The sequence below is a fragment of the Schistocerca serialis genome, chromosome 8 (assembly GCF_023864345.2).
Source record: "Schistocerca serialis cubense isolate TAMUIC-IGC-003099 chromosome 8, iqSchSeri2.2, whole genome shotgun sequence".
Lineage (NCBI taxonomy): Eukaryota > Metazoa > Arthropoda > Insecta > Orthoptera > Acrididae > Schistocerca > Schistocerca serialis.
The window spans coordinates 275611726-275626686 of NC_064645.1; the positions used below are offsets into that span (position 1 = coordinate 275611726).

The 14961-nt window shown below is 39.9% G+C and overlaps 1 protein-coding gene across 1 annotated transcript in view; it reads right to left on the reverse strand.

The window, feature by feature from the left end:
- Positions 1–14961, reverse strand: part of LOC126416075 (protein unc-80 homolog) — a 1008688-nt gene that overhangs the window by 393184 nt on the left and 600543 nt on the right. Inside the window, exons 37-38 of the mRNA XM_050083557.1 lie at positions 14178–14425; positions 1839–2046 (exon numbers count right to left, since the gene is read on the reverse strand). Of these exons, the coding sequence (XP_049939514.1) occupies positions 1839–2046; positions 14178–14425 (456 nt within the window). The remainder of the gene's footprint in view (positions 1–1838; positions 2047–14177; positions 14426–14961) is intronic.

The following is a 14961-nucleotide window of genomic DNA, read 5'->3' on the forward strand; positions in this document are numbered from 1 at the left end:
GCATAAGAGGCTTCAACCTGGTTAACAATTTTATATATAACCAGAAATTTTTTGGTATCTTGGCAAGACCTTTTTATAGATGCACTATTTTCTACTAACTTTCACCTGTCAGCATTTCCGTGTTATTTTTTGTTTCCTCAACATTTTCCAAGTTGTGTAGTTAAACCATGATGGGTCCTTGTTCTATTTATTCATCACATACTTATCCAGACCAGGATTTACAATTCTTTTCTGTCCTTATTCTATTTACTCATCACATACTTATCCAGACAATAATTCACAATCAAAAAAACTTTGCTGATAATTCCTCTATATCCATCATATTGGAACTACATAATGTCCATTCATTGTTTCAAGATTCTTTCAAGAAAGAGGGTTTCAAGGAAGTGAACAAGTCAGGGCATTCATTACTAAAAGATAAGTAACCCTTAGAAACTTAATCGGTATACTACATTTACAACTTTACACTGTTTAATAATGAAAAAAGCTTACTGTAAACAAATACTTGTGAGACATACGTCATTCCACTTATGTTGGGAACAACTGCTATTTAGTGTCAAACACAAGATATAACTATGAGAAGAGTATCTTTCTTTACTTTCTTTCCAAAGTAGAAGATTTTTTATTAATTTTATTTAGCTTGAGTACATACAAATAGTTTGTAACAGTTCTAATGTTCTGACAAGTGTGAGTGTGGATCTGGGTTATATCAGCTTATTCTCCCAAACCACTTTCCACTTCTTTACAAAATGGCTTACTTGGAATTTGCAGCCACTCTTCTTTACTGAACAGCTGATTGCTGGAAACCCTCTTGACTTCTTCTCTGTCGAATAATGCTAGGTACAAGAATTTTTAGACTCTTTCTACTTATAAAATAAGTAGACATACAAACTTTACTTTTTGTCAACTAATGATGTATTTGACCTCCAGACACAATAAAAAAATTCACTTCTCCACATGGATATGTAACTTCCTGCAATCTCTCGTACAGTTGGACGTTAGAAACAAATTGAGCTACAGTTAAAAGATAGTTGGCTTGGATACCATGACCTTTCTTAACATGAATCATAAAATGAGTCTTGCCCCTAACAAGGTTGCATAAAGAGTCCACAAGAGTACTTTTTGAACTGCTCTTGTTTTAATAACAATAGTCAATCTCACAATAAGCACAGAGCTGTATATAAACTCCATCGTTCTTACTTACACACTCACTAAAACATCTATGGATTACCCAACAGGTACTTGTTGGTGCCATTGGATCGCCGCATCTACTTTCTTCCCGCGACTGATTTTAAACCTGCACACACAAACATGTGATGCACAGTAGGTAGGATTCTACCATCCCACACTCATATCCAGAATACTGTGTGTTCGAGATGGTGGAAGGCTCAGATGTTCTAGAATTTACACAGAAATTCTCGAATCACTACACAGTCTAATAGTATTTCATTATTAATCACGATTCTAACATTTTCTTCATGTTGTTCCTCTATAACTTCACACATTCCATGGCTTTGAAGGCTCTCCTTCATAATGGAATTGACAAAATGTTATGAATAACTATGTTTTCTACAGGCCGAATCTAGGAAACAACTAAGTGGAGTAGCATAATATTTCACACATTGTATATTAATGGAGTGGAAAAACACTCCACTGAAAGAGAAAAAGGAGAAATAACACTATAAAAATATATTTCCTATGATTTTTTAGAGTTCTTTTAAGAGCAAGTTAGTGTAACTTGAAGTTAATATTTGACTGACGTACAGATAAAAACAAGCTAGTGAAAATAATACCTTAAGGCAAATGAAGTGTCAAAAAATAATCACACGGAAACTTACATGACTCTCCTGGCTGATTGTCACTTCTTCAACCTTCGTTTTAACTTGAGGCATCCATGGTGGATCTACCACAGGAAGTGATTCAATACCTATCTTTGGTGATGGTAACGTGAATTCTATTCCAGGGGGAGGAACTTTAAACGTCACATGAGCACCTTCCTCCATTCGTGGCCACACTTGGTATCTCATTTTCCACAGTACTTGAAACCTGAATAAAAATATCTATTTCAGGAAACATGAATTATTTATGACATTTAAATACAAGCAGCTCACATTTCTATTCTTCTTGTTGTTAGGGGATATTAACTTGCAGGTTCTTCAAGAGTTAATCTTTTTTATGCACTGACATTCATCCCTTTACTCACAATTAACAATCAATACATGATTCACCTTATTCTTTGTTAGTCACTTATAATAACTGTGTTCTTTGGAAGAACAGGTGTGTTGTCATCTACTTGTTAGTTGAGTTTATGTTATCCATATTCTTTTCCTTAAAGAACGGAGCTGGAAGCTGTAAAGGAATGTCTCCTCTAGCAGACTTTTCCTCAATAGAAGTAGCTGATATCAGAAATATTTTTGAATTTTGAATAGGTCAATAATATGTAAACTGTTTTTCTAAAAAATCTCATATTATTTTGTACATGATGTGTTATATTGCAAGCTAAAATCTATAAAAGGAAATTACTTTATTTTCTTTCTTACAACCGATATGTACTAACTCTGAATGTACAGTTAAAATTATTTTTTTTCGAAATATTTGAAATTACAAAATATATGGCACACTTAAAATTTCTATTATCAATTAAGCAATTTAGTACTGTTTAGTATCTTTATTTCTGTATTCATCTGCAAATTAATAGAAATTCATTTGTCAAGAAAATTTGTAAACCTTTTGGACTATTGTTATTAATGCAGATTAAGTGGACATGCCACTGATGTGATCGGGTATGTTTTTTTTTTTTTATTTTGGGAAGAACAATGAGATTTCGGCTTTCTTACTGTGAAAATTCAAAAGACAGTGTGATATCATAAAATGTGAAATAATAAATTATCATGAAAACAAAAAGCTGCACAGGCTTACTTCAAAATTATTTACATCTGTTGGAACCATGAGAACCTAAAATGTCAAAAATTTCAGCTACAAGAATCAGCCCCTAGACTCTAACAACAGAGGCCACCTACAAAGAAAGGAGATGAGTAAAAAGTTTATTGTAAATCTTACTCTTCTCGTATTTTTGAAAAAGGAGACCTTACCATTGGCAATAGTAGTGACAACAACAAATTGTGGGAGTTCACACAGTCCAGCAAAATCTGAAAACACTTGGAAAATTCTGAGTGCCAGCTGGCATGTTTGGTCAATGAACAACGTAAGAGTTTGAGTAAAACCTCAGTTATCCTACCATTGTTATTACTGAAAATTCCAATGTACCCAGAAATTCTAAATTACAAAAGAAAATCTCTATAATCTATACTGAATGTAAGAAATATTCACAAGATGAGATATACACTGACAGAAAAAAATCACAACAGGAAAAAATAACTAATGTCCAATAACTAAATTTCAGGAATACATCTGTCTAACTACCATATCTAAGTCATTAACACTGCAAGATGAGGGATAAATGTAAGTGCGAGATGAGCCATTGCAAATGTGAAGTGCTGGTACACTAATAACGGGTGTAACCACCAAAATGGTGAATGCAAACGCACATGCATTGTGCTGTACAGCTGCTGGATGTCAGTTTGTGAAAAGGAGTTCCATGCCTACTGCACTTGTTTGATCAATACAGAGACGGTTGTCAGATGGTGTTGCATATGGGCTCAACTGGAGACTGATCTAGCGATAGAGCAGGCAAAGGCAACATAACAACACTCTGTAGAGTACGCTGGCTTACAACAATGGTATATGGGTGAGGGTTATACTGTTGGAAAATGCTATCTGAAATGCAGTTCATGTATGGGAGTACAACACGCTGATGTAGAAATTTGCAGTCACGGTGCATAAGATAACCATGCGAGTGCTCCTGCAGTCATACAAAATTACACCCCAGACCATAGCTCCAGGTGTAGGTCCAATGTGTCTAGCACACAGACAAGTCAGTTGCAGGCTGTCAACTCATCTCCTTCTAAACAACAATTGGCCATCACTGGAACTAAGGCATTTTCATTAGAAAACACAATAGACCTCCAGTCAGCCCTCCAATGAGCTCTAACTTGACATCAATGAAGTAAATAGCGGTGATCTCGGATCAGTCGAATGCATGCTGCATGGCATCTGCTTGGAGCTGTCCTTGAGGTGACGGATTTGTAACAGTTCATTGTGTCACCGTGATGCCAACTGCTACTCAAATTGCAGATGCAGTATAATGTGCCAGAGCCATACGCTCAACATGACAGTCTTCCCTCTCAGTAAAGCAATGTGGCCATCCAGATGCAGGTATTCTTGCAACCGTGCACTCTTGTGACCACTGCTGCTAGCAATCATGTACACTCTTTGGCATAAAACTCGACCAAAGACAGGCCGCTGCAGAGGCTAAGTCCACGCTAATTGCCACATGGGACAAATAAACTGACCAACTTGCTAATTCTCTAAGTCCAGCTATCTGCACAATCTGGCAACACTGTAGGCTGTTGCACTTCCTGGAGGAAGTCTTGTCCCATGTTAGAGAAAATGGAGACTGTTTACGCCTGTGGTCTAGCAGTAGCATGCATTGTTTCTGTCTACAATGTCTGTGGATCGAGACCAGCTCGCGCAAAAAATATTTATAGCCTCTTCTGTCTGAATGCTGACATGAATGTAATAGTAGTGCAGATTCAATCTATCTCATTTTGTGACACACCGATAACAAAATTTTATCCAGTAACCAATATGCAGCAGATTTCTTGCAGACTGTCCTCCTCTGGATGTCACATGGAACAAAGCACCAGGATCCATTTGCTGGCTACCGGCAGCAGCCATGGCAACAGCAGCGGTGCTGCACTCCCCTGTTCCTTATTGAAAGCGCCTACTACTGCCCATCGCTTTTGATAATTTAAAATGCTTTATTATTATTAAACGTTGCTCCACAGAAAATTTCTATGATTTCCATTCACGCTCGAAAGCAACAGAAACAGACATTCTGATTAGTAGATGGGTACAGTATTACATTAATTGGCAGGAGTTGAGGGTATGGCCCGAAATTAATGTTATAGACTGGGATGAAATTAAACCACCTCACTACATTCTATGAATTTATAAATGCTTCATACCTCATTTCTTTTCCTTTCAAAGTCAGTTATTTATGAAACTTTTGGCCAATATTCAGATGTTTTCGTCAAACCAGAGTGAGCGTCTGTGGTGTAAAGTGTATTACAGTTTTTGTTTGATTCCTTATGGTACGTCTATGTGATAAACCGTGTGAATACTTTGCAATGCATGCTCCGTAGCAGTGTAGGAACACTGCACGTTTAGAGTTCCACATATGGATTCATGAAGTATTTAACGTTGATCAGAAGTGATAGCTAAGGTCATCAGATTTAAACCAGAAAAAGTTATTGTTGTTGAGGTTTCAGAGACCAGAAAGGAATAGCTAATGCCGCTGTCAGAAAATGTCTACAGTTAAATGCTACTACAAAAATTTAGAAGAGAGGAACTATATTAATGAACATGTTCACTTCATAAACAACCTCCTGACATGTTAGACCCATATGATGAACAAAGCTCAAATTCGTATCATTGACAGTCGGTCTGAATCTTTTCAGAAACTATTTTACAGCGAAGCACCTTGGCATTTGCAAAGCAGACATCCATGATATTAACATAATTTACTAAGTTGAAATTGTTCAAAGATTTGCATGTAAAGGCATTCTTCAGATTTCGTATAAGGAATTTTTACTAGCAGTTTGCAACTCCATTAATTAAAATGTTAAATAAAAGGTTGTGTTCAGCGGCTTTCACCGAGATAGGCACTGCCCTCTCTTATAGCACTAGCATCGCAATACATAAAGGAACCACTGAGCTAACACCACACTGGTGGCAACGGGTGGATTATAGTCATTGCGATATTGCCTGAGCTTCAAAACACAACATTAAACACACAAACCGATGTTACTAATGTGAAGAACGCTGTTCTTGGAATCCAGAAATTAAATATACTTTCTAAGTGTCTCATCTTACAGTGGATTATATCGTATGAGTCTTCGATGTGAAAAACGAATGCCAAGTGAATAAAGCGAGGTAATGCCGGGCTACACTCAGAAGTAAATCCACTATCACAGTGTTGACAGATATTTACTACGACACTGAAAATTCTCAGCTCACTTACAAGGCAGCTCTTTAGCAAAATGCTTGTCATCATTGTCTGATATGGTTCTTCAGAGGGGAGACCCGCGCGCACATTTTGCTTTTATGCGGCGTTGTCCCCTGATAGCTTCTGATGTCACCTTGTGGGCTATGTATACATTTGAGGCTTTCAATCATCATACAAGTTTCAGCTTCCGGTGTGTAAGAAGGCTGTTGGCGCCAACATTATATCATTTAAGCATAGGGAAAGCAAAACAGATGATTCAGTGTTTCTCATTCAGCATAAGACATGTGAGATAATTTTCTGTAACATTCGTAATCATCTCAAAATACTAATGAAGTAAAAATACATCAAAAGCTTATTTGAATTGAATATAATGTACGATATCAAATGCTTTGCACCTCGATGTTGAATGTGTCCATGTGCAATCTTCTGCAGCATACATATAGAATGTCATGATGACCACGAGAATGATGAAATATGTTGGTAGGGATGGAAGCAAGAAGAGACGCAGTCAACAAATATTCAATTCCTCATGGCATTCACTTCATTTGAGATTTAAGAAGAGGTATAGTGGGATATTACTTTCGTTAACACGAAAGATATGCTGCACATATGGATAATGAGGAAGTCTGTGTCTTATATACTAAGTAGCCTGATCATTGTTTCTGTAATGTTACCCTCTTGTTTGGCTCCTAAATGATGAACAGATTCCAAATGCATCTTTCTGCATGAAAGTAGTTGTTTGAATACTTGCTGCATTGTGTTTTGTGTTGTTTTGCTTGGAATTCATGAAGCAGACAGCTGTCCCCGCCCGGGAGGGTTAGGTGTTCTAGTCCTCCCCTGGCCATGGATGTGTATGTTGGCCTTATAATAAGTTAGTTTAACTTAGTGTAAGTAGTTTCTACATCTAGGGACTGATGGCCCTAGCAGTTTGGTCCCTTAGGCATTAGAACTTAAAAAAGAGCAGTTGCGGAAGGAATTGATAAGATAAAGCTTTTGCAGAAAAACTGGAACTAATGAAAAAACAGCTCCAGTTATATAAATTGAGCACTTTACTGCACCGGTGCCTTGTTTGCACAATAGTAAATACTGCCCTTACCATAATCGTAGCTGACGTATACAACTCGCAATGTGAAACATGAGAGTACAGCCACCTTTTGCATGAAGCAACCACTTTGAACTAAAATACGTTTCCTAACTCAAAACCACTCTTTCTGTGGTAGTTATTCACAATATTTGATTGAGATAACATGAAAATATTAAATGGATGTAGCAGATACAACACAGTCCCACAGCTGCAAATCACTCTCATACCAACACAGTAGCCAAATAAGATGTATGATGTTGTGAGTCCATGACTACATTAGTAAGAAGAAGATTTCGTTTCCTTAGCAGGATTCTTCATGAACAGATGCGCATACAATGCAATCCTAATGACAGATATGGCAGAATGCCTACATGTCTAAAGAGAGCAGAAAACCTAATTGTTAACCCTTTGAGTAATATTCCCATGTCTGTGTCTCATATCATGGTTAAAGCCCATTAATTACCACTGTTAATGCTTACCGACTATTACCTACATCATCAAATAACAGCAGGAATGGAGAGAAATACTTTCGGAGTAGACGCCTTGAATATTTGAATTCATTTTCAGATGTAGCAAGTTTTCTTTTTCAATGAAGCTATTGTTTCTATTTCCAGACAACATTTCATATCTTTTTTAATTCTGCTGCAGCAGTTATTTCGCTGCTCATATGGGAAACCATGCCTACGACTACCTTCATCTCATTTCCTGACCTAACTTTTCTCATTGTTTCCTACCTCAGAGATTTCCTTAAGCATTATATCGTTTGTTAGTCACACCGTAAGTTAGACTAAAGGTTGTTAAGTTTGCAGGCACTTGGATTTTTTCTGTTGCTTCCACATTGTGATGACTTCATGGAAATTCTTTATAACTCAATATGTGTCCTAAGTACTCCACTTGCTTTCGAAAGAATTCACACTTTTGTAGATTGCATTTTACTCCAGTTTGCTGAAGTGTCTGAAGCAGAAGATATAAGTTTACAAGCTATTGTTCTCTTGTAGCGCCACTTACTAATATATCATCCAAGTAATTGACTATGTTTGGAATGTTTTCAATCAGATGCTCCAAAAAAAGTTGGAAAATGGTTAGGCACTTGCAAACCAAGTCAAGCTAGTGCCCAGAACTGCGAAAGTCTAGTGAGGCATACAGGAAATTCGCTAAACTTCCCTAGACTAGATGACACATGAATATACAGAATGGTATTATTTTATACTTGGCATCAGAAAATTTAAGACTTTCTCAAGTCATTAGTGAGTCATTGCAAGTATTCAATTACTTCTGTCTTCCAGTTTTATGTATTTCTCTTTATTTTTCACTGTAATTACTAAATGATAATCTGTCAATGGTATTTAAATAGGGTGAGTGGCAAATGACAGTGTACTACAGGATACTTTTTGCAAGTATTGATTAAAATTGTAGGTAATACCACTTGTCCGAAAATACTGCCAGGAGTCTAAATTACAGCAGGTTTACTGTGGTGCTTGAGGCCTTCAGTTTTATTGCAGACAACACAGTGGAGGAGGGTAGGAAATTAGGAGAGGTTACTGTAATTATTTATCAATCCCACAAATTGAAGTGTCTCTGAAAATCAGGAGTGTGTGCTCCCTGCCGCCGTTGGATAAGCAGCTGCAGCAGCAAGTCGTATACTCCTAGCTCACTCATTTGTTACATAGTTTAATTCTTAATTTCTTTGCGTGTTTTTGGTTCTTGCATTGTTTAATTCATAAATTTCGGGCGTATTATAGTATTTGAGAGTTGTAGCATCGCGTTTTAGTACCTGAATAGTGTAAATTCGCGTAGTCGTTTGTCTACTGTTTTGTTTTGAACGGCCAGTGTCGGTTGGTCGCAGTCAGTGTGCTCCCTGCCGCCGTTGGATAAGCAGCTGCAGCAGCAAGTCGTATACTCCTAGCTCACTCATTTGTTGCATAGTTTAATTCTTAATTTCTTTGCGTGTTTTTGGTTCTTGCTTTGTTTAATTCATAAATTTCGGGCGTATTATAGTATTTGAGAGTGTAGCATCGTGTTTTAGTACCTGAATAGTGTAGTTTCGCTTAGTCTCCTTCCGCCGCCGAGCAGTGTCAGCAGTGCGCAAGTAGCAGCATTACTGCATTTACTAGGCAATCTTGTATTTTAATAACCGTTTAAATTTTGTCGATTTGTTTGCGCTCTCTGTAGATTAGTTCAGACGTTCTTTGCAAAACAGTTTTTAGCATGGATAGGGACTGCAACTGCTGTGTTCGGATGCAGGCTGAGTTGGCATCCCTTCGTTCCCAGCTTCAGGCAGTGTTGGCTTCGGTCACACAGCTTGAGGCTGTTGCCAATGGGCATCACTGTGGGGGTCCGGATGGGGGTTTGTCGGGGACGGCCAGCTCGTCCCACGCATCCCCTGATCGGACTACGACTGTGGTTGCCCGGGATACTGCCCGCATTGAGGCTGATCCCTCACCTGTGGTAGAGTGGGAGGTCGTTTCAAGGTGTGGCAGGGGGCGAAAGACATTCCGGAGGGCTGAACGGAAAGCCTCTCCAGTTTGTCTGACGAACCGGTTTCAGGCTCTGTCTCAGGCTGATACTGATCTTCGGCCTGACATGGCTGCTTGTCCTGTTCCAGAGGTTGCCCCTCAGTCTGCAAGATCCGGGCAGTCGCAGAGGGTGGGCTTACTGGTAGTTGGGAGCTCCAACGTCAGGCGCGTAATGGGGCCCCTTAGGGAAATGGCAGCAAGAGAGGGGAAGAAAACCAATGTGCACTCCGTGTGCATACCGGGGGGAGTCATTCCAGATGTGGAAAGGGTCCTTCCGGATGCCATGAAGGGTACAGGGTGCACCCATCTGCAGGTGGTCGCTCATGTCGGCACTAACGATGTGTGTCGCTATGGATCGGAGGAAATCCTCTCTGGCTTCCGGCGGCTATCTGATTTGGTGAAGACTGCCAGTCTCGCTAGCGGGATGAAAGCAGAGCTCACCATCTGCAGCATCGTCGACAGGACTGACTGCGGACCTTTGGTACAGAGCCGAGTGGAGGATCTGAATCAGAGGCTGAGACGGTTCTGCGACCGTGTGGGCTGCAGATTCCTCGACTTGCGCCATAGGGTGGTGGGGTTTCGGGTGCCGCTGGATAGGTCAGGAGTCCACTACACGCAACAAGCGGCTACACGGGTAGCAGGGGTTGTGTGGCGTGGGCTGGGCGGAATTTTAGGTTAGATGGCCTTGGGCAAGTACAGAAAGGGCAACAGCCTCAACGGGTGCGGGGCAAAGTCAGGACATGCGGGGACCAAGCAGCAATCGGTATTGTAATTGTCAACTGTCGAAGCTGCGTTGGTAAAGTACCGGAACTTCAAGCGCTGATAGAAAGCACCGAAGCTGAAATCGTTATAGGTACAGAAAGCTGGCTTAAGCCAGAGATAAATTCTGCCGAAATTTTTACAAAGGTACAGACGGTGTTTAGAAAGGATAGATTGCATGCAACCGGTGGTGGAGTGTTCGTCGCTGTTAGTAGTAGTTTATCCTGTAGTGAAGTAGAAGTGGATAGTTCCTGTGAATTATTATGGGTGGAGGTTACACTAAACAACCGTACTAGGTTAATAATTGGCTCCTTTTACCGACCTCCCGACTCAGCAGCATTAGTGGCAGAACAACTGAGAGAAAATTTGGAATACATTTCACATAAATTTTCTCAGCATGTTATAGTCTTAGGTGGAGATTTCAATTTACCAGATATAGACTGGGACACTCAGATGTTTAGGACGGGTGGTAGGGACAGAGCATCGAGTGACATTATACTGAGTGCACTATCCGAAAATTACCTCGAGCAATTAAACAGAGAACCGACTCGTGGAGATAACATCTTGGACCTACTGATAACAAACAGACCCGAACTTTTCGACTCTGTATGTACAGAACAGGGAATCAGTGATCATAAGGCCGTTGCAGCATCCCTGAATATGGAAGTTAATAGGAATATAAAAAAAGGGAGGAAGGTTTATCTGTTTAGCAAGAGTAATAGCAGGCAGATTTCAGACTACCTAACAGATCAAAACGAAAATTTCTGTTCCGACACTGACAATGTTGAGTGTTTATGGAAAAAGTTCAAGGCAATCGTAAAATGCGTTTTAGACAGGTACGTGCCGAGTAAAACTGTGAGGGACGGGAAAAACCCACCGTGGTACAACAACAAAGTTAGGAAACTACTGCGAAAGCAAAGAGAGCTCCACTCCAAGTTTAAACGCAGCCAAAACCTCTCAGACAAACAGAAGCTAAACGATGTCAAAGTTAGCGTAAGGAGGGCTATGCGTGAAGCGTTCATTGAATTCGAAAGTAAAATTCTGTGTACCGACTTGACAGAAAATCCTAGGAAGTTCTGGTCTTACGTTAAATCAGTAAGTGGCTCGAAACAGCATATCCAGACACTACGGGATGATGATGGCATTGAAACAGAGGATGACACGCGTAAAGCTGAAATACTAAACACCTTTTTCCAAAGCTGTTTCACAGAGGAAGACCGCACTGCAGTTCCTTCTCTAAATCCTCGCACAAACGAAAAAATGGCTGACATCGAAATAAGTGTCCAAGGAATAGAAAAGCAACTGGAATCACTCAATAGAGGAAAGTCCACTAGACCTGACGGGATACCAATTCGATTCTACACAGAGTACGCGAAAGAACTTGCCCCCCTTCTAACAGCCGTGTACCGCAAGTCTCTAGAGGAACGGAGGGTTCCAAATGATTGGAAAAGAGCACAGATAGTCCCAGTCTTCAAGAAGGGTCGTCGAGCAGATGCGCAAAACTATAGACCTATATCTCTTACGTCGATCTCTTGTAGAATTTTAGAACATGTTTTTTGCTCGCGTATCATGTCATTTCTGGAAACCCAGAATCTACTATGTAGGAATCAACATGGATTCCGGAAACAGCGATCGTGTGAGACCCAACTCACCTTATTTGTTCAAGAGACCCAGAAAATATTAGATACAGGCTCCCAGGTAGATGCTATTTTTCTTGACTTCCGGAAGGCGTTCGATGCAGTTCCGCACTGTCGCCTGATAAACAAAGTAAGAGCCTACGGAATATCAGACCAGCTGTGTGGCTGGATTGAAGAGTTTTTAGCAAACAGAACACAGCATGTTGTTATCAATGGAGAGACGTCTACAGACGTTAAAGTAACCTCTGGCGTGCCACAGGGGAGTGTTATGGGACCATTGCTTTTCACAATATATATAAATGACTTAGTAGATAGTGTCGGAAGTTCCATGCGGCTTTTCGTGGATGATGCTGTAGTATACAGAGAAGTTGCTGCATTAGAAAATTGTAGCGAAATACTGGAAGATCTGCAGCGGATAGGCACTTGGTGCAGGGAGTGGCAACTGACCCTTAACATAGACAAATGTAATGTATTGCGAATACATAGAAAGAAGGATCCTTTATTGTATGATTATATGATAGCGGAACAAACACTGGTAGCAGTTACTTCTGTAAAATATCTGGGAGTATGCGTACGGAACGATTTGAAGTGGAATGATCATATAAAATTAATTGTTGGTAAGGCGGGTACCAGGTTGAGATTCATTGGGAGAGTGCTTAGAAAATGTAGTCCATCAACAAAGGAGGTGGCTTACAAAACACTCGTTCGACCTATACTTGAGTATTGCTCATCAGTGTGGGATCCGTACCAGGTCGGGTTGACGGAGGAGATAGAGAAGATCCAAAGAAGAGCGGCGCGTTTCGTCACCGGGTTATTTGGTAACCGTGATAGCGTTACGGAGATGTTTAATAAACTCAAGTGGCAGACTCTGCAAGAGAGGCGCTCTGCATCGCGGTGTAGCTTGCTCGCCAGGTTTCGAGAGGGTGCGTTTCTGGATGAGGTATCGAATATATTGCTTCCCCCTACTTATACCTCCCGAGGAGATCACAAATGTAAAATTAGAGAGATTAGAGCGCGCACGGAGGCTTTCAGACAGTCGTTCTTCCCGCGAACCATACGCGACTGGAACAGGAAAGGGAGGTAATGACAGTGGCACGTAAAGTGCCCTCCGCCACACACCGTTGGGTGGCTTGCGGAGTATCAATGTAGATGTAGATGTAGATGTATTCTCTAAAAATGAGTATGTCTGAAACATATTGCTCATACTGGAAGCAGCTTTCAGAAACTGGAACTATTGCAATGATTCCTGGATAATGTTCACTGAGAATAGTTGTTGCCACATATCTGTCATATTAGAAAAATTTGGTCTGCTGTTACTAATAGAATTAATTCTGTATTGTCTAATAACATGATAATTGAATTAATTCTGTATTGTCTAATAACATGATAATTACAAAATGTATTTACACTTAATATCATCTTAGTTGTTTGTTTGTAAATGTCACTGCACTCACAGAAGCAACTCCGCAACTGGAGTCACAAGTCTCAGTGAACCCAGTTCCATACAGTCCAGAGCAGAACAAACTTGGTTGTCAATAGACACTGACCACAGAACCCCCACATAGCAGCCAATCCAGTGACCACTAGCTCACGGATGAGGTATGTATTTCCAAAAGTGTTTTGTCATCCAGTGATGCTCTGAGTCTTAATTTCCTCACAGTTTAATGTTCATTAAGATAAACATAAAGACAATAACAGAACAACATGAAAAATGATTTTAAAAATCAGAACAAAGTGTTGCCTTAAGTGATTGATAAGATTTAGAAGGCCTATAATATTCTTTTCTATCTCATAATTTAGAGCTATGCCTATATCTAAGTTGAAATCTCAGTCACTAACATATCAGTTACCTATTTTGCACATATCAGTTCTCTAGTACATAACTAAATGTATTTTCATTTTTCTTGCGTATTTAGCATCCTTGAAGATCATTTCCCTATGGGTAAGCACAATGAACAGCATATCTAATCTAATCTCACATGAATTGTTATTTTTAAAATGATTTTTTCCAGCAAAGCATGCTGCTGAACACTCATGGTCTCAGCTGAACTAACCTGAGTATTGCATTGATACGAACAGCAGGAGTCTGATTCTGGAGGCCATTGTGCATTATATCTGTTGCTTGTGTTGGTGCTCGCACAGCACCAAGAATAAAGAGTGAAGCTGCTACAGCAGCAACTTCTTGGCTGTGTTCCAGTAGGAGTTCCCATGCTACGGGCAGCATATTCACAAAGTGCTCCTCAGAAAGTACTACAGCACCTTTTACTAGTACTGCTAGTGGAGCATGGAAAACTTCACGTACCTGAAACATTATTTTTATTTGAACCTTTATGAGAAATGGAATAAAGTAAGGTGTATGAATTTAATGATATTAAATTCACTTATGACTATATCATGCACTAGATCAATAAATATGAAATTTTAAGGAAGTAATTAGTTTTTTATGGGGATTTACTGTTCAGTGTGTCATAACAAATCCTCAAGGTAATCAAACAATAGAAGATCTAGGATGGAATGTAACAATATTACGAAATGGAAAGTTGCTGCTCACCACATGCTGGGTTGCAGATAGTAGCAGAAAAGGAGAGAAGTAAAAAGACTGAGTGTGATGGTGGAATGACAGCTGTGCAGCACCGGAATGGGAACAGGGAAGGCACTGAATGGGTGAGGATAGTGACTAATGAAGGTTGAGGCCAGGAGGGTTATGGATATGTAGGATGTATTGAAGGGAAAGTTCCCACCTGTGCAATTCAGAAAAGCTGGTGTTGGCAGGAAGGATCCATACAGCACAGGCTGTGAAGCAGTCACTGAAATGAAGGATGTCATGTTTGGCAGCAT